The following is a 26,857-nucleotide window of genomic DNA, read 5'->3' as shown; positions in this document are numbered from 1 at the left end:
ACATGACTGGTGTCCTTATAAGAAGAGAAACATTTGGGTACAAACAGACAGAGGGAAGACAGCCATATGAGGACACAGGCAGAGACTGGAGCCCCCACAAGCCAAGGAGCCCTTGGAGCCACCGGGAAGCTGGGAGAGACAGGAAGGGAAGGCTCCGCCCCGGAGTCTTCAGAAGGAAAATGATCCTGCCAAAGCTTTGATTTCAGACTTTCTGGTCTCCATAACTATGCAAAAGTAAATTTCTATTGTTTTAAGCCATTCAGTTTGTGGTACTTGATTACAGCAGCCCTAGGAACCTGGTACAAGGAAGGCATGTACAGACCCAAACGAACTTTCCTAAAGGCAAATACTTCTATAGTTCCTGGGATGTTGGGAGAGCTCAGTAAATACGTTTAAACTAATAGGCTCAAATGAGAGTCACTGGCATGTACATAAGGTACTGAGAACAAAACTGGGAGAAGTAAAGGGTTAATATCATATATCTTTGATTTCTTTCCCATTGTCTAGCTCAGTGCCTTCCAGAAAACAGGTGCTTAATGAATGTGTTGAATAACTCATTAATTCATTTCCATTGTCATGTAACACTCATTCATGGACTGTGGCTATGCAGCTCTGCTGTGAGGTCATTTGCTCTTGGAATTGGAACAGTGATCAGTCTGAAAAAGCAACTGGGTTGCTTCACAGTGTGCAGAGGAATGAGAGCAAGGAGAACAGGGCAGGAAGAGGAAGAGATGAAGGAGAAAAGGAGATGACAAGGGGAGGAAGAGAAGTCGTTCAGCTCTGACAGTGGGGGAAGCATGAGTCTGATTTATCCCTTGTTCATCCTGGAGGTTTCCCTTGCCATGATTTTCCATTGAGAGAGAACTGACTTTACATGGAAGAATGTCTCTGTAAGTTCCTGCCCACTGAGAACCTGGCTCAGCAGACTTAAAGTATCCAGGGTGGGGAAAGATATTTTCAATGAGGCCGGAGGAGGGATTTGGCTTGTTTGCCTTTTGAAAAGAAGAGAATTGACGGTAGAGCATACAGAACTGAAGATGGGGAGGAGCCCACAAAAGAGGGCGATGTTGAGGTGAAATGAAGGATAGAGCCCATGGTTGGGCAGCTGCCTCAGGTGTGCATTTGTCTCTAGCAGTCTATCCTAAATCTGGACTCACTTGCATGTTTCATTTGCCCCACATGATGTGAGCTGGGTCTGAAGACACCTGGGAGCTCAAATGAAATCTCCTTAGCCGAATCTGTAAGTTCATTTGGATATACTTTCCATTTCTACATTATCACAGGCAACTAGAGCTGCAAACATCTGGAGACTCATCTAGATTGGAATGTCCAGGATGGCTCACTCACATGGCTGGCAGTGGATGCTGGTGGTTGGCTGGGACCTTGGGTAGACGCATGTGTGTGGGGCAGCTCACATCATGGTGGCCAGGCTTCAAGAAACATCACAAGGATATGCATTCTCAGAAAGGAATCAGAAGCCACCAGTCCTCAAATAAACTAACACTGGTTAATTCCCACTGCATTCTTTTGGTTAAGTGGTCACAGGACAGCCCCGATTCAAAGGGAGGGGAAATAAATTCCATCTTCTAGTGGGGAGTATGACCAAGAATTGGTTGCCATCTTTAATGAACTACAGACAGCTAATGGAGCTTTTTAAATTGGAAATGTCTTCTCTGCCCATTAAAATGGTTCATTTTGCTTCAATATAAACTTATCTCTAATCTCTTTGGGAAATGTATATTGTTTATAAAAGCTTGCTATACGTGGATTTTGGTTTTTTTGAAAATCCAAACAAATATTGACTTTTACATCTAGATTAACGTGAGATAATACAGATACAGCAGGGGTAGATGCAGAAAAACATGACCATGAGAACATGTGTCCTTGATAATTCAATATGTTCTCTAACACTGATAAATAAATACATATAGGTATAACAGTATTAAGTTACAGAATTAGTCATTATGAATAATAAAAGTAGAAATATTTAAAATAGGGATTTAATAGAGTAGAACTGGACACTGAGGTGGTTCATAAAGAAAACATATGAATTTAAAATTTTTAAATATTTTATTTGTATAACCTTTTCAATGATTTTGCAAAATGTTTGCATATTATTATTAGCAATCTCACTTCTAGGAGTTTACCTTAAGATGGCAATTACAAAAAAAATGTCAAAAATGTAGGCACAGAGATGTTCAGCATTGTTTATAATGATGGAAAATCAGAATAGGCAACCAAGTAAACTATGGTACAGACAATGTGATAACCTCCAATCACTATAAGTGATCTCTAGATTCACATTTATGAAGATGGAAAGGTGTCCATGACAGTTTATTGTGTAATAATGTTGGTTGCATAACATCATATATATATGTCATATACACCATATGTATATCATATATATATCAATGTTTATATATATTATATATTACACAATTTATTGTGTAATAATGTTGGTTGCAGAACATCATATATATGTCATATACATCATATGTATATCATATATATATCAATGTTTATATATACTATATATTACACAATTTATTGTGTAATAATGTTGGTTGCAGAACATGATATATATATGTCATATACATCATATGTATATCATATATATATATATCAATGTTTATATATATATACACACACACACACACACACACACATATACATGTGTCTATATGCACCAACATAGTCATCATTTGAGGTAGAATTTCTGGTATATTCTCTATTTTTCTTCTTTTTTTTAATGTTTTATTTATTTCTGAGAGAGAGAGAGAGAGGCAGCGTGAGCAGGGGAGGGTCAGAGAGAGAAGGAGATACAGACTCCGAAGCAGGCTCAAGGCTCTGAGCTAGCTGTCAGCACAGAGCCCAACGTGGGGCTTGAACCCACAAACGGTGAGATCACGACCTGAGTCTAAGTCAGACACTTAACCGACTGAGCCATCCAGGCACCCCTCTACTTTTCTTCTTTACTTAAACATTTTACAATAAGTAACATTTTAAAATATAAAGCTAACTTTGAAAAGAGCTATAAAACAATAATAACAGCATTTGCAACAGCTCAAGATTATATCTAGGCCTTTTGCATATCAATTACTTGGGAAAGATGACAGCATTTGATAAAACAAATATCATAAAGAATAACACGAAGTACACTTTGGCAAATGCCATAAGCAAACAAACAGAATGCCATCATCTGTTTTGAATGAAATCATTCTACTCAATTCTTTTGAGTGTTTTTCCGGAAATAAAATAACACAATTCCAGGCAGAAACCCAGAGTTTTCATATCGAGGAAAGAAAAAGGAAAGATTGACTTACTTACTTGGGGGTAACTTGCAGCAAGAATAAAATCAGTTGGCAGTAATGGCTTCTTGACTTCAGGCACAATCATGTTCTACACCTGGACCTTAAGGCTATATCACCTTTAGTTCAACCACATACTCGCTTAGTTTTTGCAGCATGACATTCTGGTAGAACAGGTTTAGGAAGGACACAAATATTTAAGGCTTGTGTGGAGCCCAGTGTCACCAGTCCGGATATTTCCCCACTCAAGTAGATAGATTAAATAGGTAGGTAGGTAGGTAGGTAAAAGGGGAAATGAATGGATAGATAAATGAGTTCTCATTTGAGTTCTAGGTGACCTTTCACATCAACTGACATCAGCTGGATCAGAGCCATCATTGTTGTTTATTTTTTTGTCCATATAACTTATTGTCAAGTTAGCCAACATACAGTGTATACAGTGTGCTCTTGGCTTTAGGAGTAGATTTCCATGATTAATCACTTACATACAATACCCAGTGCTCATCCCAGCAAGTCCATCCTCAGTGCCCATCACCCATTTTCCCCTTCCCACATCCCCCATCAATCCTCAGTCTGTTCTCTGTATTTAAAAGTCTCTTATGGTGTGCCTCCTTCTCTGTAACTATGTTTCCCCTTCCCTTCCCCCATGGTCTTCTGTTAAGTTTCTCAAATTCCACATATGAATGAAAACATATGATGTCTTTCTCTGACTGACTTATGTCACTTCGCGTAATACCCTCCAGTTCCATCCACGTTGCAAATGGCAAGATTTCATTCTTTCTCATTGCTGAGTAGTATTCCATTGTATATATACACCGCATCTTTATCTGTTCGCTGGTTGATGGACATTTGGGCTCTTTCCATTATTTGGCTATTGTTGATAGTGCTGCTCTGAACATTTAATCATAAAAAGCCTCAAGAACATGGACTCTCAGGAGTGAAAGGGTAGGAGATGAGTCTCACTCCCCTTCCACTCAGATCTACACCCCTGCTAATCCCGTAATTGCCTCTACCACCCAGGATCTTTGGAACAAAGTCTAGCCCCCCTGCAAAAGCTCCTGTTAAATGACCACAGTAATGGGTCCCTATTCATCTTACATTTGTATGACTGATGGGCCCTTGCAGTGACTCCTTTCTCCTGCCCCTAAAAAATCCACTCTAAAGACTCTTGGTACAGAGGCTAATCTAGATAAGTGCTGGTAACTTCTCTGTTATACAATCCTAAATTCTGCCCAACTGGATATCCTATTTAAAAGCTTTTATTTAAATAAACAAATGAAAAAAAAAAAAAAGAGGACAGAGAAGCTGCCTGTATAACTTAAAATTTCCTCCTCTGTTCTTAGTGTCTGTCAAGACTTACTCTCCTGAATCAGACTCCCTAATTTCAGAGACAGGTGACACACCCAAAGAGCTCATGAAAAGGACTTCTCCCAAAATGGTAACCAAGTGACCTGAGACCAACACTGGAATTATTAAAGCCTTTTGGATGATTATATGCAAGTGTTCCTGTGTGATCTAGACCTTACATTTCTTATTAGACCCATACTTAAAATATCTTTCTTTTGTATCCTATCAATAAATGTAGAGCTAGTCTCAGCTGGATGACTGCTGCTAAAATCTCAGAGACATCAGTGGAGAGACTGAGAAAGTGACTGCTGCTGTTAAGAAAAAGTCTTCAAAACTTGGAAATAAGGCAAAAAAAGAAAGAAAGAAAGAAAGAGGCATGTCCCTTTGCTCATTTACTGGTTATATTAGGTTGAATACCCTCTACCCGCCCCACCCCCACCCCCACACACAGCAAATCCATGTCCTTCCCCAAACCTCAGAATGTGACCTCATTTGGAAATCGAGGTTTTGCAGATGTAATTAGTTAAGATGAGGTCATCCCAGAGTGGGTGCCCTTTCAATCCAATATGGCTGGTGCCCTTAGAAGAGAAGAAGGACGAGGAAACACGGGGAAGAAATGCCATGTGATTGCAAAGGCAGAGATTGCTGTGATGTGTCTAGAAGCCAAGGATCCCCAAGGACTGCCAGCAACACAAGATGATAAGAGAGAAGCACTGGCGGTATCCTCCCTCATAGCCTCCTGAAGGAACCAGAACTGTGGACACCTTGATCTCAGACATCCAGTCTCTTGAACAGTGAGAAAATACACTTCTATTGTTTTGAGCTCCCCGGTTTGTGGTAATTTGATACAGCAGTTCCAGGAAGCTTAATACACTGGGACATTGTTTGACAAGCTCATCCAAGTTTTATTAACTTTTTTTTTTTAGGGGATTGTCACTTTATTTGCTTTTTCTACTTACTGTCAGGTAAGAGCTCCATCTCTGTGTAGTTACTATTAATCTGTAAACTTTGTCCAGTAGAGATGCAAATAATTTCTAACTAGTAAAAAAGGATAATCCTAAAGGTTACATTTTAGTGCCCTATAAACGTTAACCAGTTTTATCTCAGACTCAGCCAAGTTATATCAGAATGTCTCTTCTGGTGAAGGTAATTTCTGTTCCTCTAATTCTTATTGAACTGATTTTCCCACCTTTCCTCTAGTTCTCTCATTAGGAAGTTGAAACAAGTCTTTAACATTTCTTCATTCTATATATGTATGGGAGTCACGTTTTCACGCACCAGAATCATCAAAGTCAAGACACCCTTTTGAGGTCATCTGATTCAATGTCCCTCTGATTGCAGGAAAGAATTCCTTATGAAGGGGTTTTGGAGTGGTGGAGATTAAGAGATGATGGCCAAGAAAGAATTCTTGAAGACATCTTTGGTGCAAAAATAGGTGGTTTTATTATAGCATGAGGACAGGACCCAGGGCAGAAAGAGCTGCACTGGGGTTGTGAAGAGTGACTGGTTATATAAGGAGTCGGGGGGGGGGGGGGGGAATAAAATCAAGAGGAAGTTCCTTAAAGAGATTTCCATATGCTAAAGAAGGCTCACAGATTCCTGGAGGCTAACTATTGTCAAATAGCTAATTTGCTAGAGGTTGTTTTTCCCTCTAGCAAAGCATTATTATTAAGATAGTGGGGAGTTCCTCAAGATTAGGCTGTTCATAAGATTACCTTTTTCTTGTCTAAGATATTTGTAAACTGATGGAGACTCATATCCTGCATGGCTGCGACGTATCAGTTAACCATTGGTTTTCTTTCCCTTTCCTTTGGGCCTCCAGGAGTGCCTGAAGAATATCACACATATCCCACCCAGGGTGGGGGTGGGGGAGGTTGTTCGCTTGTGTTTTGCCCTCAGCTTGCCTTATGCTCCCTCATCACTTCCTCAGTACATTTGCCATAAGTTTGTTCAGCCTGTGCTTAAAAACATAACTTAAGGGGAACTCAAGATTATTCTTAAGGTAACTTGTTCCATTGTTAGATATTTATTATTAGTTTTTTCTCAAACTGAGATACCTCCCCCTTCCAACTCATACCCATTAGTTTTAATTGTGTTTAACTGAGCACAGAATCCAACAGCCTTTGGGACATTTGAGACCATATCCCCCACTGGTATTTTCTTTCTTGGGGGAAAAGAAAGAAAATCTTTTTCGGGGGGGTGGGGTGGGCAAATCTAATCCAGAGATGAGATGAGATGAGATGAGAGTCCTATGCACACTAGAGTATTCCTCTTAGGTAGTCCTATTGAATTTGGAAGTTAAATTCAACAAATATAATTTGAGTGTCTATCATGTTAGGTCCTGAAGGCAAAGAAAGGGAATCAGACACCACCTGAACTATAGAAAAAACACTGCATTTATAAACAAATCTCTGCAAGAACAATTAATAGGTTGGAAAGAGTCTCACAGTTTTATGGGATCCAATGAAGACCCAAGGGAGGGTATGATTAATTCTACCTGAGGATTTGAGAAAGGCTGGCATCCCAAAAAAAGTGCTCCTTGGACTAGATTCTGAAAGTAAGTGGGAAGTCTCTGAAAGGGTAAGGTATGATGGATATCCTAGACAAAGCTAGAAAAAAGCATGAACAAAAAAGCCAAGAGAAAATGCTCAAATAGTTGTAAGGTACTAGAGTGCCCTCCAAATTCCATGAGAGCTGCAACAATATAAATGTAATTCATAAAAAATAAATTATAATCATGGAAATGTAGCTCATTGCTAAAAATGTAGACAGGAGGGCGGTGGTCTGCACAAAGGCCATAAAACTTGAGCTGAAGAGCAGAAATTTGTCACTCCAAAGAAAGGGGAGCATGTGGGAAAGGTTCTAGTATTTTGGAGAATAAAAGCAAAAATTTGAAGAAACCATAATCAAATAGAAGACGATCTTGTGTAATAATTCAAAAAATGGGATCTGGCGTCACATTGCCCAGTGCAAATTCCAGCTCTGCCTCTGGGATTTGAACAGGCTACCTAATGTCTCTAAGATTGACTTCCTCGTCTGTAAAACAGGGAAAATTAGCATACTCCAAGGGGTTAACAGGTTTATATAAAATCACCTGTGAACACATCTATCTTATGTATGCCTGCACATACTAAGCTATCAGTGAAGATTAACCATTGTTATTGTTAATTATTCCATGATTGTAATATTTATTTTAAATAGAGGTTTAAGGTGAGACAGCTGGGGACAGGGGACAGGGAGAGGAAAAGAGAAGAAGCAAAGGAACATTGAACATGGGCAAAGGAAGATTGAAAAGAAGAAAGGCTAAGGAGATAAAGATGCAAACTTTGAGGAATTTGTTTAATTCTTAGTTGATGTACACCCCAGGATGTGTAGAACGAAAGAAAGAACTGGTTAAATCATGACCCTTTCCTGGCCAGGATGCTTGGCCCTGATTCCTAGCTCTATCACATACAGGTGTTACTAAACTTCTCTGTACCTTGGTGTCCACATTTATAAAATAGGGGACAATAATTGGTCTTCTACTTTATAGGTGTTGTCTGGACCAAATGAATTAATATACATTATGTGCTTAGGACAGTACTGCACAGAGTAAGCATCTTTTTATTCCCTCTTCTGACATCATACTGTTTTCTCCAGTTATTTTAAGGCTTATAGTTTAGACTCAATTATAACTACATTGGCTAGACAAGCTTGTTTGCTTAATTTATTATTACACACCTACTGTTGAAGATGCACATTAAAAATGAAAGTGTAGGAGTGCCTGGGCGGCTCAGTCACTTGAGTGTGTGACTTCAGCTCAGGTCATGATCTCATGGTTCATGGGTTCAGGCTCTGTGTCGAGCTCTGTGCTGACAGCTCAGAACCTGGAGCCTACTTCAGATACTGGGTCTCCCTCTCTTTCTCCCCCTGCCTTGCTTGTGCTCTGTCTCTCTCTCTCTCTCAAAAATAAACAGACATTAAAAAAAATAAATAAATAAAAATGAAAGTGTATGGAAATACTATGTAAAATATGATGCTTTAAGATTAAGCAAATAAAACCACTTAGCATTTCTCTCCAAGGTGTTTTTAATATTTGTACCAAAAAATCTCTATGCTTGGCAAATATTGATGGATCTACAAAAGTTCTTACCAACTCTTATGAAATTCAGGAATTCCAAAAACAGAGATGATCATGGGCCTCTTAAAAAGAGGAAAATTTAGAAGAAATGTAAGAAAGGTAGTTAATTTAAAGATAGAGTAGATAGCCGACTTGAACTTGGGAAAACAGATGGAAATATGTTTCCCCAAAATTAAACAACACATGAATGGGAGGTTTATATTTTTTTGGCATCATTAAATAGTCTATAGCATAAGAGGAAAAAAGGTGAGTATTTCTGTCTGCACCCTGGATTAGATTTTCTTCTTAGCTTTTCAGAGACTATGGTCCATACCACTTTGTTTTCTCCTTTATCTTCAACCCCTCCCTCTCTTCTGGTCTTCCTTCTCAACATAGAAATCAAAATCTTTCATGGTAATAGTAACCCCCCCCAACACTCTGTCCCCTTACAAATGCCAATGGCTACCTACCCAGCATCTATTCCTCCCAACAGAAACCCCAAATTGCCAGCCCACCAGTTGCCCTCACCCCCTGTGATTTAGGGAAAGAAGCCTGCATTACACTTGAACCCTACCTACGTTGGTTCTCTTCCCTTGCAGGTAGATCATTTAGGGGTGTCATGTCGCCAGGATCTCAGGTAGGCGGTTTCTAGGAAAAATTTCCTTCCTCCTAAGAGTCAGACATCATAGGAGAACGTTTCCTCCTGCTTTTAGGTTTTTCCATTCCAAATAAGATGCCAGGAACTGAGGGAGCCATTTTTCACCATGAGGGGAACTGAAATGGCACCCCCAGCAAGGATGGCCTTGCAAGGAACCTGGGTCCCTGATGAGTGAGCCAACCCCAGAGCAACAGCCTTGGTCCCCCTTGACCCTTGGAGGAGTGTAAGGGTAGGGATCCCAAGGTTCCCTTCTTGCTTCCCACCCCAGTTAGAAGGTCCACCAAGAAACAGCAGGTGCACTGAATAGCAGCTCCAGCCCTCAGGGGGATTACCAATCAGAAGCAAAAGTGTGGCAATGGGACAAGGGGCTCCACAACCAGTTATGTAGCTTCCCTCCAAGAGCCTCAAATAGTTTCTCTCCCTCCCACATTGACACCTGCTACTGAGAAGATAGAAAGGGAGAACATATGGGGGGCAGGGGGAAAGGAAGACAGCACTTACCATCTTCTCAGTTCTTGTTCTTTCCTGCTGCAAATATCAACCTTGTTAGGCATTTCAAGGGTTCTTTCTTTATTTTTTTTAAATTCCTTTAATGTTTATTTTTGAGAAAGAGAGAGGCAGAGTATGAGTGGGGGAGGGGCAAAGAGAGAGACACAGAATCCGAAGCAGGCTCCAGGCTCTGAGCTGACAGCACAGAGCCCAAAGCCAGGCTTGAAACGACCAACTGCAAGCTCATGATCTGAGCTGAAGTTGGATGTTTTACCAACTGAGTCATCCAGGTGGCCCTTGAGGGTTCTTTAAATCTCCAGGTACATCCCTCAGCTGTACACCCAGTCTTGGCTCCGCTAAGAAATGCACCAGCTAAAAAAAAAAGCACTGGCTGTTTGACTCTGGACCTCTGTGCCTCTTCTTCCTCAACTGTAGGGTGAGGATAATGATGTTCACTTGTTAAAGCTTTTGTGAGAATTTTTTAAAATAACATATGCACAGTGCCTGGCACACACCAAGCACACAACCAACCTGCATTCTATGTGTGACAGTGGGGTAGGTGTAGGGGTCCATATATGAACCAGCAATAAGGAGGTATCCTCTGCATCTCATACTTCTTTAAGTTTATTTATTTATTTCGAGAGAGACACAGAAATCGAGCGGCAGGGGGGAGGGGTGCACAGAGAGGGGGAGAGAGAGAATCCCAAGGAGGCTCTGCACTGTTAGCTTCAAGCCCAATGTGGGGCTCAAACTCATGAACCGTGAGATCATGATCTGAGCCGAAACCAAGAGTTGGACACTTAACCGACTGATCCACCCAGGCCACCCACATCTCACACTTCTTGATAAACCATAAGATTATGAAGGGTAGAATCAGCACCATGTTCACCTTAATATTCTCCACCGAGCCTGTCCCTTGCTTGGCACATCGTATGATGACATTTTGATCACGGCTGGCTGTTACGGAATTGAATACCATTGGATTAAGTCAGGAGATAATAATTCTAACTCCAGCGTTTCCAATAACATGCAGTATGACTTTCAGAAATATACTTTTTTAAAGTTTACTTATTTATTTTGAGAGAAGAGAGCATATGCAGGGGAGGGAGGGAGGGAGAGAGAGAGAGTGAGAGAGAGAGAATCCTAAACAGGCTTCATGCTGTCAGCACAGAGCCTGATGCAATGCTCAAACTGATGAGCCATGAGACCATGACCTGAATTGAAATCAAGAATCGGACACTTAACTAATTGAGCCACTCAGGTGCCCCTCAGAAATGTACTTCTTTTGGAGACGCATTGTTGAGTGCCTGCTCTATGAGGGGCACTCCTGCTTCAGGGGGTATAGTATTTAAGACAGACATGGCCGTTGCCTCCATGGAATTCAGTCTAATGACAGAGATAGACTGTATACAGTGATCACATGAATAGTTAGTTACACTTACGATGAGAATATGAGAGCATATAGAGAGGGACATAACGGTTTGGGGGGAGATATTTCGGGGTAGACTTTTCTGAGAAATTGACATTGGTACAGGGACCTGAAGGATGAATGAGAGTTAGCCAGGTGTCACGAGGAGATCAATAGAGAGTACTGCAGGCTATGTGAAGAGCCCGAGGTGGAGAGGACCAGAGCACACTGTAAAAGGCCAGTGTGGCTGAGCTCAGGAAATGCAGGCGACGGGCACGTGAGATGGGGCAGGAGCATTAGGCAAGGGTCCAGGTCATATAGCACCATTTGGGCATTCTCACAGAACACCGTGGTTGATTTTTGCTGAAGGCTCGTATCTGTATCCCACCAATGCTTGTAATTCAACCATGGTTTCACAAAAGGAGTGTATCTCAATCAGCTCTTTTCTCAATGAATTTATTGTCATTAAATCTGACATGTGATCTGTTAAACTATTTCTTACTCTGTTCATGTAAACCCATTAAACTAAAATCTTTTAGTTTCAGCACTAAGCACAACCCACCCATTTTAGGGTTTTTTTGTTTTTTTGTTTTTTGTTTTAAAGCAGGCTCCAGGCTCTGAGCTGTCAGCACAAAGCTCGACCAACCCACAAACTGCGAAATTATGACCTGAGCCGAAGTTGGACCCAACTGAGCCACCCAGGCGCCCCAAGCACAACCCGTTTTAAAACTTAATGTGTATTATGAACATTTTTTCCGATTACTTTCTTTTTAAAATTTGTTTCAACGTTTACTTTTTTTCTAGTTTATTAAGTCTAGAGACAACCAACAAAACAACAAATTGGCCAATTCATAACGTTTGCCAATTTTTCTATGGTGTAAATACCCTCACTGTGGCTGATTGCAATCTGCTCGTGTGACATCGCTGGGTGTGGGTTAGGAAGACACATGCATGGCTGCGTGGCATTATATGTGGCAGTGATGTTGGAAAGAAGTGGACAGACTTGATAGACATTCAGCAGGTAGAATCTTGGTGATTTGTTAGATGCCACTGGTGAAGGTACAGTTCAGGAAATACTGGGCAGGTGGTGGTGGTACCATCACTATCAGAGGGAGACCTGAAGAGGAGAAAGCAGCGAGACATGCGTTCCAACTGGGGTATCTTCCATCTCAATTGCTAGTGACACAACCACGTGGAAGCTAGACAAATGGATTTGAAGCTCAGACAAGTAGGGACTGGATTTGTAAATCCAGGATTGAAATATTGGCAGTGGATTAAATCACACAGGGAAAAGTTGTGGCATGGAAGGGCTGAGACCTTAAACACAGGCCCTTTGGAGATCATGGAGCAGCAGCAGAGCCTGGGGAAAACAGGAGCGCAGCACACCACTATCACCAAAAGATGTGTTTTGAGGAAGAAAGAATTTTGCTGAGAGATCAAGTAAAATGAGAAAAGAGAGTGTCCTTTGGATTTAGTGATTGTGGGTGACTATAGGAAAGGCAGTTACAGTGGAATGTGGAAACCAGAAAGTCCCTGCCAGTTGAAAGACTAAAAAGAGGAGGGGGGGGTGGAGGGGGTGGCTGGCAGCTCTTTTAACTTCATTTATGGAGAGTAGAAGTGGGGGCAGGGTGGCCGCTGGACGGGCAGGGTAGCGGGGCAGAGGAAGGCTTGGAACTGATTAAATGCTGAGGATTCGGATCCAGCCAAGGAGGGGAGCTTGGGCTCGGACTGGACTCTGATACTGGGGTGGGGGTGGGGAGGTGGGAGTGAGGAAAGGGGAGGCTGGAATCCGTGCTTTAAGGAGGTTTGTGGGTTTAGCGGTGAAAATTGAAAAAGTTTCTCTTTTTCTTGATGCAAGAGACAAAGTAATCTATCTACTGAGATGGGAGTTACTGGCGGGCAGAGTGGCAATCCGGTTGGGACTAAAACTTTAGGACGAAGTGACTACTACTGGCGAATGCATGGACCACCGAAGGTCGCATCTGGCCAGGTGACGAATCAAGACCTGAGCCCAGAAAGAGGGGCCGTTGAAACTAATGGGCGGCAGGGCCTCGGAAGGAAGTTCTGATGGACCTACAAATTGGAAGCTACTCCTCCCAGGCAGGAAGTGTGGCCCGAGTGGAGACACGCGGATCTGGAACAACTCCGCCCTGCCGGGAAGAGCACGGCTCTCCTGCAGCTCCGTCTCCCGTCGGGACGCTGCGGTCCCACCGCGGAGCGCCACCCACAGCGCCAGAAGCGCGAGCCCCACGCGGAGCGAGCTCGCGCGCCCGCGGACGGCAGGAGGCGGCCCCGCCCGCGCGGCCCGCCTCCCGGGGGCCAGGCTGGGGCCGCCCCTTCCCGCCAAGCCCCGCCCCGCCCGGCTCCGCGCCGGGAACTCCGCTTCCTGCTCTCCCGCGGACGCCTTCTGTCCCTGCGCCTCTTTCGCCGCCGTGTAGCGCCCTCTGGCCCGACGTCACCGGCGCTTCCGCCAATGAGCTGAAGAGGAATGGGCTGCGGCGTGAGAGTGACCGCAGGATCAGCCAATGGCCGCGAGGAGAGGGCGGGCCGAGGCGGGAGTGTGAGAGTGAGCGCCCGCGCGCGTGGGGAGCTGCGGGCGGTGCGGGCGGCGCACGGCGCAGGGGGGGGGCGCGGCGGGGGGCGGGGGCGCGGCGCGGGCGGCCCCTCCCCCTGCCCAGCTCCGGGCGGGCGCCGAGAGCGGCCGGAGTTTCCGCGCCGGGGAGGGAGATGCGGCCGCCGCTCGGGCTCCTTGCAGGTAACGCGCGGGGCGGCCCCTGCAGGGCCGAGCGGCCGAGCGTGCTGCGAGGCGAGCTCAGTTGGGCGCGGAGCGGACGCGGGGTCCTCGCTGTCGCCGAGCCCCGAGCCCCGCGGGCCGGCCCGGGTCCGGAGGTGGTGCCGCTGGGAGTTGGCTCCAGGACCTGCGCTGCGGCCGGGGTCACGGGGGACGCGAGCCCCGAGCGCCCCGGTGTAAGCTGCACGCGGGACAATGGGCGCGGCGTGGAGGGTGCGCGTCCCGCCTGCCCGCTCCCCGGCTCCTGCGCTCTCCCCGCCCCGGGCCGTGGTCACCGCTGCCACCCCTGCCTGCTCCCACTGCACGGGCGCTCCGTCGCCCCCGGGGCGTACCAGGCGCCTGCGGTGCGTCCCGGGAGCGGCCACCTGGCCGCGGAGCCCCGCGCCTGGCCGCCAGCTGGCCGCGGCGCCGGCGACGGCTGGGCACAGCCGGGCCTCTTGGCCGCCTGCCCTAGGTTAAAGGTGGCTCCCCTGCAGCGCCGCGAGCGCCCCCTCCTCCGCGCTGGCTGCCGAGCGGAGCGGCGGGAGAACCGCGTGCCGCCGGCCCGGGCGCCCGGGGCCAGCGAGCTGCCACTTCCCCGCGCGGGCTTGGAGTTTAGGGAAGCCGAGCAGGTGGCGCAGCCGCCGCCTTACCTGCTGCGAACTCCGCGGGGCTTCTGGTCGTGTTGATGTTTTTGACTGGGGTGTGTGTGTGTGTGTGTGTGTGTGTGTGTGTGTGTTTCTTTTTCTTTTTTTTTTTTTTTAACCACACACAAAAGGAGGGAGGAGTTAGAAAAAAGATCTAGCCAGCACGGTGTGAATCATCCCACACGGTTATCTCTGGGAGAGCAGATGGAAGGAGAGAATTCCTTGAAGAACAGTTATAGTAACGACTGACTGTATCCCCTCTGTGTCCCCTCTCCCTGCGGTCCTGACCTTGCCTGGCACACCCCAGAACCATGTGGGGTGAAGCGGTGCCGGCTGACTTAGATGGGAAAATGGCTACAAGCTAGCAAGGTGCAAACTTTCTGGGACAGTGGAACTGTGAATGCCGAACCACACACAGTCATCCTTGCTGTAGGCAGGCGTGGCTCTCATCTGTTACTGAATTAAAAAGAGGAAAGGCGATCACGAGAGATACATTGGAGTAGCATTTTTTTCAGCGCTGCACTGTGTAGGGTAGTGGAGATGACAGGCTCCCCAAACTTGAGGGCCCCGAGAGAGGAGCAGCCAGCTCACGTCTCCAGATGCTGGGTCAGAAATGATCGTGCTCTTTAATCTGATTTCCAGAAGCTCTGTCTCCTCGCAGCCTGGCGGAGGGCAGCGTTCGTTTGGATGGATTGTTACTGATGAGGTAGAAAGGTCGGCCAGAGGCCAGCAGGCCCTTCCATGCATGTGGAAGATTATTCTGTAGTAGGTGACTGCTGCTCATATTTCCAGGGCGAACCCTTTAGGCTGGTCTCACCATCCTGCAGTCCAAGGCTGCTGCATCAGTTATCACTGGGTCCCTAGGGTTCACAGCCCAGTGACATTTCTTTCTGGGAGGTAGAGCCCTTGTTTTTTGACCGTTGATGATTGATGCATTTATTTGAACCCCCTGAAAATAAAAGCTTCATATTAGAAGTTTTGAGAAATTGAGAATAAAGAGCCTTCTGCTTCATCCCAAAATTTGATTACTTCTAGGGCCAGTTAATTCTGAACAGTGCAAGATCAGCACAGGAGTCAGGGATTTGAGCAGCAGCTTTACCACGGGTGAGACTGGCCACAGCACCCCGTGGACTGAGCCTGACACCTCTGTGAGGCTCCCTTCTTTGCACCTCCTATGGCGAATTCACCATCCAGCCATACCCTGGGGCCAGGGCTCCCAGTCAGGACACCTAGAGGGGAGAAATGAGACCGTGTAGCTGGGACCTAGCAAGAGAAAAACAGAAGGTGTGCCTTCCTAGTTCATGGCTTGCGTACAAAAAAGAGATGGAGGGGCAGGTCCACCTGTCTGTACCAGCTCTCTGTGGGAGGGCTTCTTAAACTTGAGCACCAAGCCTGCCTGGGACCGTCATAAGAAAGGCCACTTTCCTGTTGGGGGAAGGGAGGGTCTCATGCAGGGTGACTGTATTAGACTGCCGTTTATGCAGGACATTCAGACACCGGCCAAGGAGACAGTGCCCTGGGCCTATCCAAAGAAGGACACCTCCTCCCAGGTACATCGAGGCAGTGGGTGGGCTACTGCTGCTCTTGGTTGGTAAGCCCATCTACAGGAATAAAGAACTGATAGCATCGGAGCTCCCACGACAGGAAATCAGGGACAAAGCACTGGGAACTAGATTCTCCAAAATGATAATAAGGATGGGAAATAATTGTTTCCATACATTCTCTCCTTTAATGCTTCTGACAACCTCCCAGAGTTACGCGTGGTACCCTATTGTGCCAATGAGGATCTGAGTCTTAGAAAGACTGAGTAGCTCAAGGTCTCAAAGGTAGCAAGTCCAAGTCCTCCTGCCTCGAGAGCCTGCGCTCCTAACCCCCGTGCTGCACTCTGAGAACTTTGCGTGGGTTCCTGACACGTTGTAGATTTTATTGCCATTTGCTAATCCGTAGTGTTTTCTGAACTATTCCACTGTATATACTAACCATAATGCCTTAAATGAAAAGGGCTTTGGGGAGTATTTTCAGGGACAGCAAAGTAGCAGGGAACCTTGGTGACTCAGGAGGGAAGATGCAATAGAAGTCTTGTGATAGAAGGACTTGCTGATATCCCTGCAGTAAAAGAGGGATGACCATTCTGAGATTGACCCGGCCATCCTGGTGATGCTTCAGGAGTCCAGTACTGACCCACCAGGGTGCTGCAGTTGTTTGGGTCCATGGTCTGCCTTTCATATATTTCGGCTATTGTGCGAGTACCAAAATGATTTCATCTGTATTCCAGATAATCTGAAATGAAAAGGGAGGGAGGACAGCTCATTTAGGAGCACAGGTTATGTCTTGCTTCAGTGTTCTTCCCGTAAGAGAACTGGAACCTCACGACAACCTTTTGTGAAATAATATTCTGATATTTGGGCCTATAGCAGGTAACATCAAGACCAGCTCTGTTGTGCATTTAAAACGGATGCATTTTTCTCCACATTAATTTTCCAAATCCAAGAATACTTTTATTTCCTCCATGTGAAGTCATGGCACCTTTCTAACTGTGTGATCTTTATGATTTTCTTTCACATTTTTGTTTTGCTTTGCTTTTTGAGTCTCAATTTCTTTAAAAGCATTTTTTTAAGTTTTTACTTATTTATTTTTGAGAGAGAGAGCAGGAGAGGAGCAGAAAGAGAGGGACAGAGAGAAAGTCCCGAGCAGGCTCCGCACTGTCAGCACAGAGCCCAGTGGGGGTCTCGAACCCATGAACTGTGAGGTCATGACCTGAGCCAAAACCAGGAGCTGGGTACTTAACTGGCTGAGCCCTCCAGGCACCCCTTTAGCAGCAATTTATTTAGCTGAAATGTAGACCCAATGGTTGGGCCAGCATGGTGACTTATATTGTATTTGTAGCTGTAATTTGGGTTGAACCAGTGGTTTATCCTTTCACTGGAAAAGAAACAGGCAGAAGATAGGAGCTGGAGTATCCCCCCCCCCCCACCCCGCCAATTGCTAAGAGTGTGAGTTATGTTAGGTGAAGAAGTGTGAGGGACCAGCAGTGAGGGATACAAGAGACTTTCCTCTCCGGATTGTAAATCTGGACCTCTTTCCAGCACCTGGAAAGGTTCAGTGTTATTATAGGATGGTGTGCCCCATTGACTGTTGGATCTTTCTCCACATTCACTCAGATAAAATCCTATAGAAAAGATGCCTGTAACCTCAGGTGGCCTATTTGGCTGACTCCTTATGGATTCCATAGTCGAGGGTATTTCCTTTGGAGGCCTCGAAACAAATACATCTAAAGTGCTTTCTCAGTCAAGGGGTTTGGGATTCTCTTCCCTCTTTGCCCAAAAGGACCGGGGCCCAGGCCCCTTACTGGTATAGACAGTAAACAAAATATTTGTATTTAAAAATTAATATTAACATTAGAGTTTAAAAAATAGTTCTGTGCCTGTGCTTTTACTGTTCTTAAAGAAAGTGCTTGTAATCCTAGTTAACCTCCCCTGAGCATTGATTAAGGCCAGGCAGCAGTTCTAAGCACTTCAGGTGGCTTTCTTGTTTAATGACAACCACGTAAGGCACAGCAATTATCCCCAGTTTAGAAGCAAGGAAACTGAGGCCAGAGGGGTTAAGTAGCTTGTCCATAGCTACCCAGGATTGGAACCTGAACACTTTGAGCCAAACATGATTCTGGTCAATCCAAAGAAAGCACCGATTGAGGGTATAATAGAGAAAGACACAGATAAGATGTGATTTGCAGGGTAGTTTGGTAATTGGGCGGATTCCAAGGCAGGAACCTCTCAGGTAGCTCCCACCACTGGAAAGTTCTTATGCCTTGCTGAGTAGCACAGGAAGTAGACTCTGAAAGCACAAGGCCACAGAACTAATAGATGGCAAGGCAGAGAGACCAACCATTCTGGCTTTAACATTTTACTCGTTTGAAAGAAAAGTTAAAAAATAAGAGCGTATTTTTAACTTGACTCTTTGACCAACATTGAGGGTCTCATCTGCGATAGCTTCCCCTTCCTCCCCTTTAGGATTCAGCTCACCTCTTCCTGGACTAAGATCTTGTCCTAGACCAGTCAGTCTACAGTATCTCTCTCCTTTGTCCGTCTGTGTGTGAACCTCTCACCTGGCCATCGATCATGTGCCCTGTCTGATCATCTGTGTTAAAATTCCTCTCTTCTGCCAGATTTTCCTCCAACTGGCATGAGTGACTGAGTGCTAGAGAGACTGTAAGCCTTTTCAGAATCAGGACCATGTGTTTTACACCCTACCACACATGCACACACCATGTGCTAAGGTATAACAAGGAATATTTATTGATTTCCCTGGATTGGGTGAAACAACATGTAACTTTTTTTTTTTTAATGCTTTATTTTTGAGAGAGAGAGTGTGTGAGTGAGGGAGGGGCAGAGAGAGAGGGAGACACAGTATCCGAAGCAAGCTCCAGGCTCTGAGCTGTCAGCACAGTGCCTGATGTGGGGCTCGAATCCACGAACTGAGAGATCATGACCTGAGCTGAACTCAGATGCTTACCCGACTGAGCCACCCAGGTGCCCCCAGTACCTTTTTTTTTTTTTTTTAAACTTTGGTGTAAACTGGTTCAAGGTTTATAAAAAAATTTTCCTTATGGGGTTGATAAGTACAGGATTTCCCTAAATCAGTGTTTCAAGATAATCCAGGGGCGCCTGGGTGCCTTAGTTGGTTAAGCGTCCGACTTTCGCTTAGGTCATGATCTCGCGGTTCGTGGGTTCAAGCCCCGCGTTGGGCTCTTTGCTGACTGCCAGCTCAGAGCCTGGAGCCTTTCAGTCTGTGACTCCCTCTCTCTCTGACCCTCCCCTGCTCATGCTGTCTCTCTCTCTCTCTCTCTCTCTCCTAGAAATAAATAAAACACACAAAAAAAATTTTTTTAAAGATAATCCAGTATCAGAAACTCAAGGGCTTCTGATTTGGTAGGTTGCAGTCCCAGGAGAATTTACATGTGCCCCATTGACTCTGCCCAGTAGACTCTGAAAACCACATCTTCATGTTCGTAATGACTAGATCCTATGCACTTGTAGCATAGGTGACTGTCTAGTACCTACTCACCGCAGAAACTTAGCCAACTGTGTGTTAACGGATATTTATGTTGTGTCATTTTTCTTGTAGATCTCTAACCAGCATAATGCTGGAGCGAGAGGCTGGCAGCCAGCAGTTTTCAAAATGGCCGAGTTGGACGCCAATTTGGATCACATCATCCCATCTTCTGTTCTTGCCCCTTTCTGGGCTAAGTTAGTAGTGGGATTTGTTTCCCTCGTGTGTTTTGCACGTAGCTACGATGGAGACTTTGTCTTTGATGATTCTGAAGCTATTGTCAACAATAAGGTGTGTATGACAACCCCTTTTTGATAAACTTACCTTAAACATTTGTCTGTTTCTCATTAATAATCTAAGTTTGTGTTGGATAATTCTCTGTTAAACTTCGGTTAAGCATTTGCCTGGGCCCCAGTTGTGTTCTAGATTTCCCACCTCAGGCTTTACCGTCACCATGTGCCCCATCTGAAGCCCCCGTCTACACACACACCAGAGAGGCCATTACTCTCAGATTACAAGGTAAGGAAGGGCACTGCACACTAAGTATTTCAGGTTTTATGACAGATTTCCAGAATTCTAGGCCACAGCTGTTTTTCCCCTCCCCCCGCCCCAATATGCACTTGCTGCAGTGACAGATGAGTCTGATCACCTGCCAAGAGGTGCGTCCATCGGCAGCAGCAGGCGGGGAGTTGGCTTCTTCTTTGTCCTTTGCTGATTGCATCAGGACAGCCTGCTGGCAAGCGATGGAGGGTGAGGAGTGTGCTATCCGTGGAAGCGGCAGTTCCTGCCCATTTCTTGTTTGGAGACTCAAATTTGCTGGGTGTGCAAAATCCCAGCCAGTTTTGCTCACCAGTGGGTGCTATATCGGTGCAGGGAAAATGCCTGTCTTTTGCTAGCTAGAGATAGGGAGAAAGAAATAGGGTTGGGGGAAGGGAAGAAAAAGATTCAAGGGAGCTGAGAGAAAATCGGACAAGAGCCTTAGAGGCAGGGAGAGCCCAGGGGAAGAAATGTGGAAACGGCACAGATTAGAGCTGTTGTGACCTCTCGGTTACTCAGCTGGTTACTTCATGTGTGTGCTTTAACCAATGAAGACAACCTAAAGGAATAGCCTAATATCTTTCTCTCCAGGCCATGCAATTGTAGCAACTCATTGTAACACTGTTGTTGAAAGTCTGAAGTCCTGGATTCTCCCAAATGAGCAGAAACTCATTTTCATGTTGAAAATGTTGAGAAAAATTCTCTGTGACCAACATGTATGTGTGATGGTGACTGGGGGCTAAAAGGGGGGGGTGACTTTTACAAATATTTTATTTGTTACATCTTCTGTGTACTTGGTTTTTCTCTATTTTGATGAAGGAGACTATCAACCAACATTGATGTTTGCTTTATTTTTTTTAAATTTTATTCCTTTTGAGAGAAAGAGCAAGCACACGGGCAAGCATGAGTGGGGGAGGGGCAGTGAGAGGGGGAGACAAAGAATCCCAAGCAGGCTTTGCGCCGTCAGCGCAGAGCCCCACACGGGGCTTGAACTCACGAACCAGGAGATCATGACCTGAGCCATAATCCAGTCAGATGCTTAACCAACCGTGGGCTCCAATGTATGTTTTTAGTTCTGTTTCTTCACTTGTAATTTTCCTCAAGTTCACCCAGCAGTTACTGGAGACGTTTGTTTCTTTTTAAACAGTGCTTACAAGAAGTAGTAAGTTTATAGCTCCTAGCAACTATGTCTGGTTGGTGGCTTAATAGCTGCAGGATTGCCTTGCTAACAAGCAAAGGAGAGTTGACTTAATTTATTAAAGCCCATCCTTCATTTCTTTGAGAGTTTCTTCCCTCTAAGTGTTCACTTAGAATGTTATGTCGCCTTGGTGGCTCAGTCGGTTAAGTGTCCGACTTCCTCTCAGGTCTCGTGGTTCATGAGTCAAGCACCACATTGGGCTTTCTGCTGTCAGTGCAGAGCGTGCTTTCGATCCTCTGTCCTCCCCTCGGCCCCTCCCCCGCTCATGCTCACACACATTCTTTCTCTCTCTCAAAAATAAACACTAAAAAAAATTAAAAATGGATAAAATTTAAAAATTCAAAAGAAAACCCTTATGTCGAAGAACCTTGATGAACACAAGGCAGGGGAAGGCGCGAGCTCTGTTGTATGGGAGATGGCCTGGGACGCGGTTATAATTCTTCCCTCGGTGTGCGGTAAGGCCGATGAAGCCATTTTGTGGCCCTGCTGCACATTGTCTTGGCAGTGTTTTCTAGAACATCAGACTGTGCCCCTTTGTTAACTTGCTAGCTCTCCTTTTTTCCTCTCCTGTTTAATGAAAGGCTCTCCTCTGTTCACTGGCGCTGTGCCCACAGTAATGTGAAGCAGGCTGTTCCTGGGTTTTATTGGTGTTAAAGACTGTTTTCCAGATGCTTCCTTGTAGTGTTGAGTTGCCTTTTTTCATTGAGATGATGATTTTCTTTGAGACAGTGGAGTTAGCAGGAATTTCAGACACACGTCTTTTCCATAAATCGTTGTGAGGGAAAATGGACCTTTCTTCCTGCAACGTGCCCTGCTGTGTGCAGGCTATACCTAATCAAATATTTAGAGCTTCGTTGGTGCTCATTTTCTGCTCAAATGGAGGCAAAGATCCTCTGCCCAGCTCCTTCACAAGTGAACAGGTACTTCTGGGACAATGCAGAAGAAGATGGGCTTCCAGTTTTGTAACTGAGTAAACCAAATTCGTGGGTGATTTCCAAGATCTTCCTGAAATACCAGACTGATTTTTAGAAGTGGGGTCAGTACGCTCAAGGCCTCTGAAGCCGATACCCAGTGGAAGTGAAATTCACCCTCAAAGTGGGTATCAGGTGACCACCTTTGCCTCTGTCACGCATCTTCAAGTTCTTTCCCTTTGAGTCAGTAAGCACTCAAGTGGTGAATACTTACTGAAGTCACCGTGTGCTGTGGACATTGGTTGCTCCTTTGGGCCAGCCACTATTTGGCACATTTCTGCCTGGGGCTTGCCCCACCCTGGGTGTGAGAAGCTGCAGAGGCTGTCCAGGGTGGATGTGGATGTGGGGAGGGGTCTCCTCTCAAGGGCTCCCACCTACTGGAGTCACACAGGAGGACGGGGTCTGGAGGCAGCCAGGCAGCCCCGGCGAGGCGTCCAGCAGTGTGATTTGTGGCTGTGCTTCTGGCTGCAGAGACCCAAACCTGGGAGCCCCCTCCCCCGCCACCATGTGTCCGTGAGCTTGGTGATCTCCTTTAAAGCATCCCTTTTTGCTTCTGTTAATCAGAGCTGGTCCGGCTACTGCATGAAGAGCCTGGACTGATACACTTTGTGGTGCTTAGCATGTCATAATTTCTAGTCCCTAAAATATTCCTGTTTTGTTATGCTTTAGAGAGAAAATTAATATTTCTTTTATTGCTTATACTGAGATGCCTTCTCTGCCTCTCTTCTTGTCAGACACAGTTTAAACAATCTAATACTACATTTAAGTGATTTTTAAAAAGATGCATTTTTCAGGGCGCCTCGGTGGCTGCGTCTGTTGAGCATCCGACTTGGGCTCAGGTCATGATCTCACAGTCATGAGTTCAAGCCCCACGTTGTACTCACTGCTGTCAGCATGTCAGCACAGAGCCTGCTTTGGATCCTCTGTCTCCCTCACTCTGCCCCTCTTCTGCTTATGTACTCCCCATAAATGAATATATATTTTTTAAATATGAATTTTTAAGCATCTGTAGCATAGGACCAAATCAAATTACCTTAATAGTAAAGTCATTATCTTTTTTTTAATAATTAATAATTTTTATCTTTAAAAATTAGGTGGAAATTGTTTTTTCTTTCATTTTTCTTACTGTTTAGCTCAGGTTCAAAAATAGACAATATATGCTTATCCAGTCACATTTTAACAGATATTTTAGGGCAGTTGCCTTATGTATTGAATATGAAAGAGGTATTCATTCATTCAACATGGCTTAAGCACTTTCTGTATACTCCCCACCCACACAATGTGGCCTGGGGCCTTGACCCCCAGTCCGGTGGGGCAGACAGATGGTAGTGAGAGATTATAAACCTCCAGTGTGGCAGGCGCTGTGAGGACTGGTGTGAGATGCCCTGAGGCCCATGGGAGGAGAATTGCATCAGCTGAGGAAGGTCATAGCTCGCTGGCTGAAGGTGAAGGGCAGGAAATGCTGGGCTGGGAAGAGCTAAGGGGTAACTGGTAGACACCTACGTGTGTAAATCCTTGGGGATGGATGACAGCAGGTGCTGTGTGGGGACTGGACAAAGGTCAGAGTCTGCGAGATGAGTGGGCAGAGCTCAGAAGGAGCCAGAACACCCTGGGCTGTGGTATCCACAGCAGGACGCAGGCTTTGTCCTGGGGGAGCAGGGGGGCCATCAGGGTGTTTTAAACACGGTGCGGTGGGTGACCCAATTTGCACGTTGGAGAGATTAGCCAGGAGAATATGCCAGAGGGAAGCCTGGCTGTATCCCAGGTGAGAGGCGACAGTGGCTTGGCCCAGGAGAGATGGAGCAGAGGGGAATGAGCGTCTCCAAGGAACGGCTCATGGTGAGGCTTAGGCACAGGGCAAGAAAAGAGTCGTGACACCTTTGTCCAGAATGCCCTCTGCTGTGTCCCTGCAGGACCTCCGAGCGGAAACGCCCCTTGGGGACCTGTGGCATCATGACTTCTGGGGCAGTAGGCTGAGCAGCAACACCAGCCACAAGTCCTACCGCCCTCTGACTGTCCTGACTTTCAGGTGAGGTATGACAGCGCGGGCTGCATAGGACATGTGCCAGGTTCTGTGTGACGCAGCTCCCAGTGTGGGTGGGTGGAGCCCGTGGGTCCTGGGGAAGAACAGAGCACTCACTCATGTGCGTCTGCAAGGAGTACATGCTAATTCCAGCTGTTAGGGGCAGGTCACAGGAACACGGGGGAACGAGCCTGACTCCAGGCTCGCTTGGCCAGCATAGATCCTAAAAGTAGAAGGATGCAGGCAAGCTGTACGTGGCCCTTGTGCAAGGGTGACATGCTAATTAGCAAAATTAGCTAATTGGAGATCGGCCCTTTGCTGGTTAACACTGGAGAGAAACCACGTGAGTCAAGGCAACACATGGCATCTAATGAAATCGTGGGTTTTTTCCACTACAAAAATGATAATAACAAGGTAAAGGTCTTCCTGCTGTTACCAAGTCAGTATGCAAATACAAAATAAAGTTGAAAACGCCCTCCCCCACCTCCCCGTTTGCATTAAGTAGATGCGCTCACCTCCCCAGAGTTCCCAGTCGTAGCTGTTTCAGGTGCGTTCAGCACTTGTGCGCAGATCTCTCAGAAGCACAGAAATGATGACTTAAGACTGCTCGTAACTGAAGCACGGTCAGAACCCGTGACAATGAGAATGTGCTTTGTTGGATGCAAGGCTGGTGGACGAAAGACCAAGGAGTACTTTGTGATTTTTGGATCAGCAGGTTACGGGACTGTCTTCCATCCAGGTCCCCGTGAGGCAGCCAGGAGTAATGTGTGCTCCGAGGTACCATCTTGGGAGTCAGTCTTGCCTTTTTAGGGCTTAGGAAATTGGTTAGCTTTCCTTCTGCTTTTCCTCTCCACATATTTTCTTCCCCACTTCTCTGACAGGCTCTTATCCGCTCTTTACCCCTGTTGTTAATTATGTTCTTGCCCTTTCTTCAACCTTCTTAGCTTGATAAGCATTATTTATCTTTCACTTTCACCCAACTTTCTCTCCTCCCTTTAACACCATCACTCACCTGCCTTCCTCCTTCAGATGCTTTGCATTTTATTTTGCACGCTTCTGCGCACCTGATGTGAACACCTTTCGCTCACTACAGGATTAACTACTATTTGTCCGGAGGCTTCTACCCAATGAGTTTCCACGTGGTCAATATCCTCCTGCACGGCGGCATCTCTGTCCTCATGGTGGACGTCTTCTCCGTGCTGTTTGGTGGCCTGCAGTATAGCAGTAGAGGCCGGCGGTTGAACCTGGCCCCTAGATCGTCCCTGCTGGCTGCTCTCCTGTTCGCCGCACATCCGGTGCACACTGAGTGTGTAAGTAGTGTCCGTCCGTGGCCTCTGTACTTGTGTTAGGACAAGGAGCCTTTCACATGTTGGTTCATTCCCTAAAGTGGGCTTCCCTTGAATGGTCTTATTGCTATAGAAAGGATATGGTGCTGGGAAGCCTGGGTGGCTTAGTCAGTTAAGCATCTGACTTCGGCTCAGGTCATGATCTCACAGTTCGTGGGTTTGAGCCACGCATCGGGCTCTGTGCTGACAGCCAGCTTGGAGCCTGGAGCCTGCTTCAGATTCTGTGTCTTCCTCTCTCTCTGACCCACCCCTGCTCACGCTGTCACGCTCTCTCTCTCAGAAACAAATACAAAAAAAGAAAAAAAGAAAAAAAAAGAACAGATATGGTGCTAAATGCTGCCAGACACTTGAAATAACTCTGTGTAGGTTCAGCAGGTCTCTCTTTCTCAGGAAAAGTGCAGAGTCCCAGGTGGGTGAAGACTTCGGTGTGATCTTTGGTGATACTTTCTCCTTCCTCTCTATGATTACAGTGTAAAGGGTAAATGTTGAATGTGTAGATATTGAATATTTAAATATTGAATAGACACCTGGTTTGGGGTTCTAACAGCCAGAAGCCAAGAACTCGCCTTAAGCAAAGGGTCAGACGCAATTTTCCTGTCTTCACCGAGAGCTGTCTCATTTTCAGAATACTTTTTCATACTTAATGTGATTGTCACAAATGCTGGGAGAGCGGATGGGCCACTTTACAGAAGAGGAATGGCCTGGGGAGACAGATAGCAGGTCTTCCTCAGGCCCGACATGTAGCTGGCAGTGTGAGCCTGGACACTGAGGAGATGAGGGCACACCGGAGTTGTGCTGGAAATCCCTGCTGGGATTGGTCGGGAGCTCTCCTCACCTGCTCTCCCCGCCCCCTTCAGTGCCTGGATTATTCTCCCGCTGAAGGGCTTAGCTCCAGTGACCAGGCAGCTCCTGAGAGGACCCTAACCTGCTGTCCGGTGGGACACACCTGTATTTCGTGGAACTGCTGCTGGATGTATTTGGTACAAACCGTGTTGGGATTTACCTAG

At 45.9% G+C, this 26,857-nt stretch overlaps 1 protein-coding gene across 4 annotated transcripts in view; it reads left to right on the top strand.

The window, feature by feature from the left end:
* The first annotated feature begins 13,856 nt into the window (after positions 1–13,856).
* TMTC4 (transmembrane O-mannosyltransferase targeting cadherins 4) overlaps positions 13,857–26,857 on the top strand; it is a 69,050-nt gene continuing 56,049 nt past the window's right edge. For 2 of the 4 annotated variants that reach the window (XM_039254284.1, XM_039254281.1), the window contains exons 1-4: positions 13,969–14,064; positions 19,851–20,066; positions 24,395–24,510; positions 25,598–25,814. In XM_039254284.1, coding sequence (XP_039110215.1) covers positions 19,905–20,066; positions 24,395–24,510; positions 25,598–25,814 — 495 coding nt within the window. In that variant the 5' untranslated portion in view covers positions 13,969–14,064; positions 19,851–19,904. Of the gene's footprint in view, positions 13,876–13,968; positions 14,065–19,850; positions 20,067–24,394; positions 24,511–25,597; positions 25,815–26,857 lie in introns of those variants that run through there. The other 2 variants (XM_039254282.1, XM_039254283.1) reach the window with 2 other exon arrangements.

The sequence above is a fragment of the Hyaena hyaena genome, unplaced genomic scaffold, assembly GCF_003009895.1.
Source record: "Hyaena hyaena isolate Hyena2069 unplaced genomic scaffold, ASM300989v1 scaffold_478, whole genome shotgun sequence".
In the NCBI taxonomy this organism is placed as follows: domain Eukaryota; kingdom Metazoa; phylum Chordata; class Mammalia; order Carnivora; family Hyaenidae; genus Hyaena; species Hyaena hyaena.
Note: the sequence above shows the minus strand (reverse complement) of the source record. Positions and strands in the feature narration are given on the sequence as shown.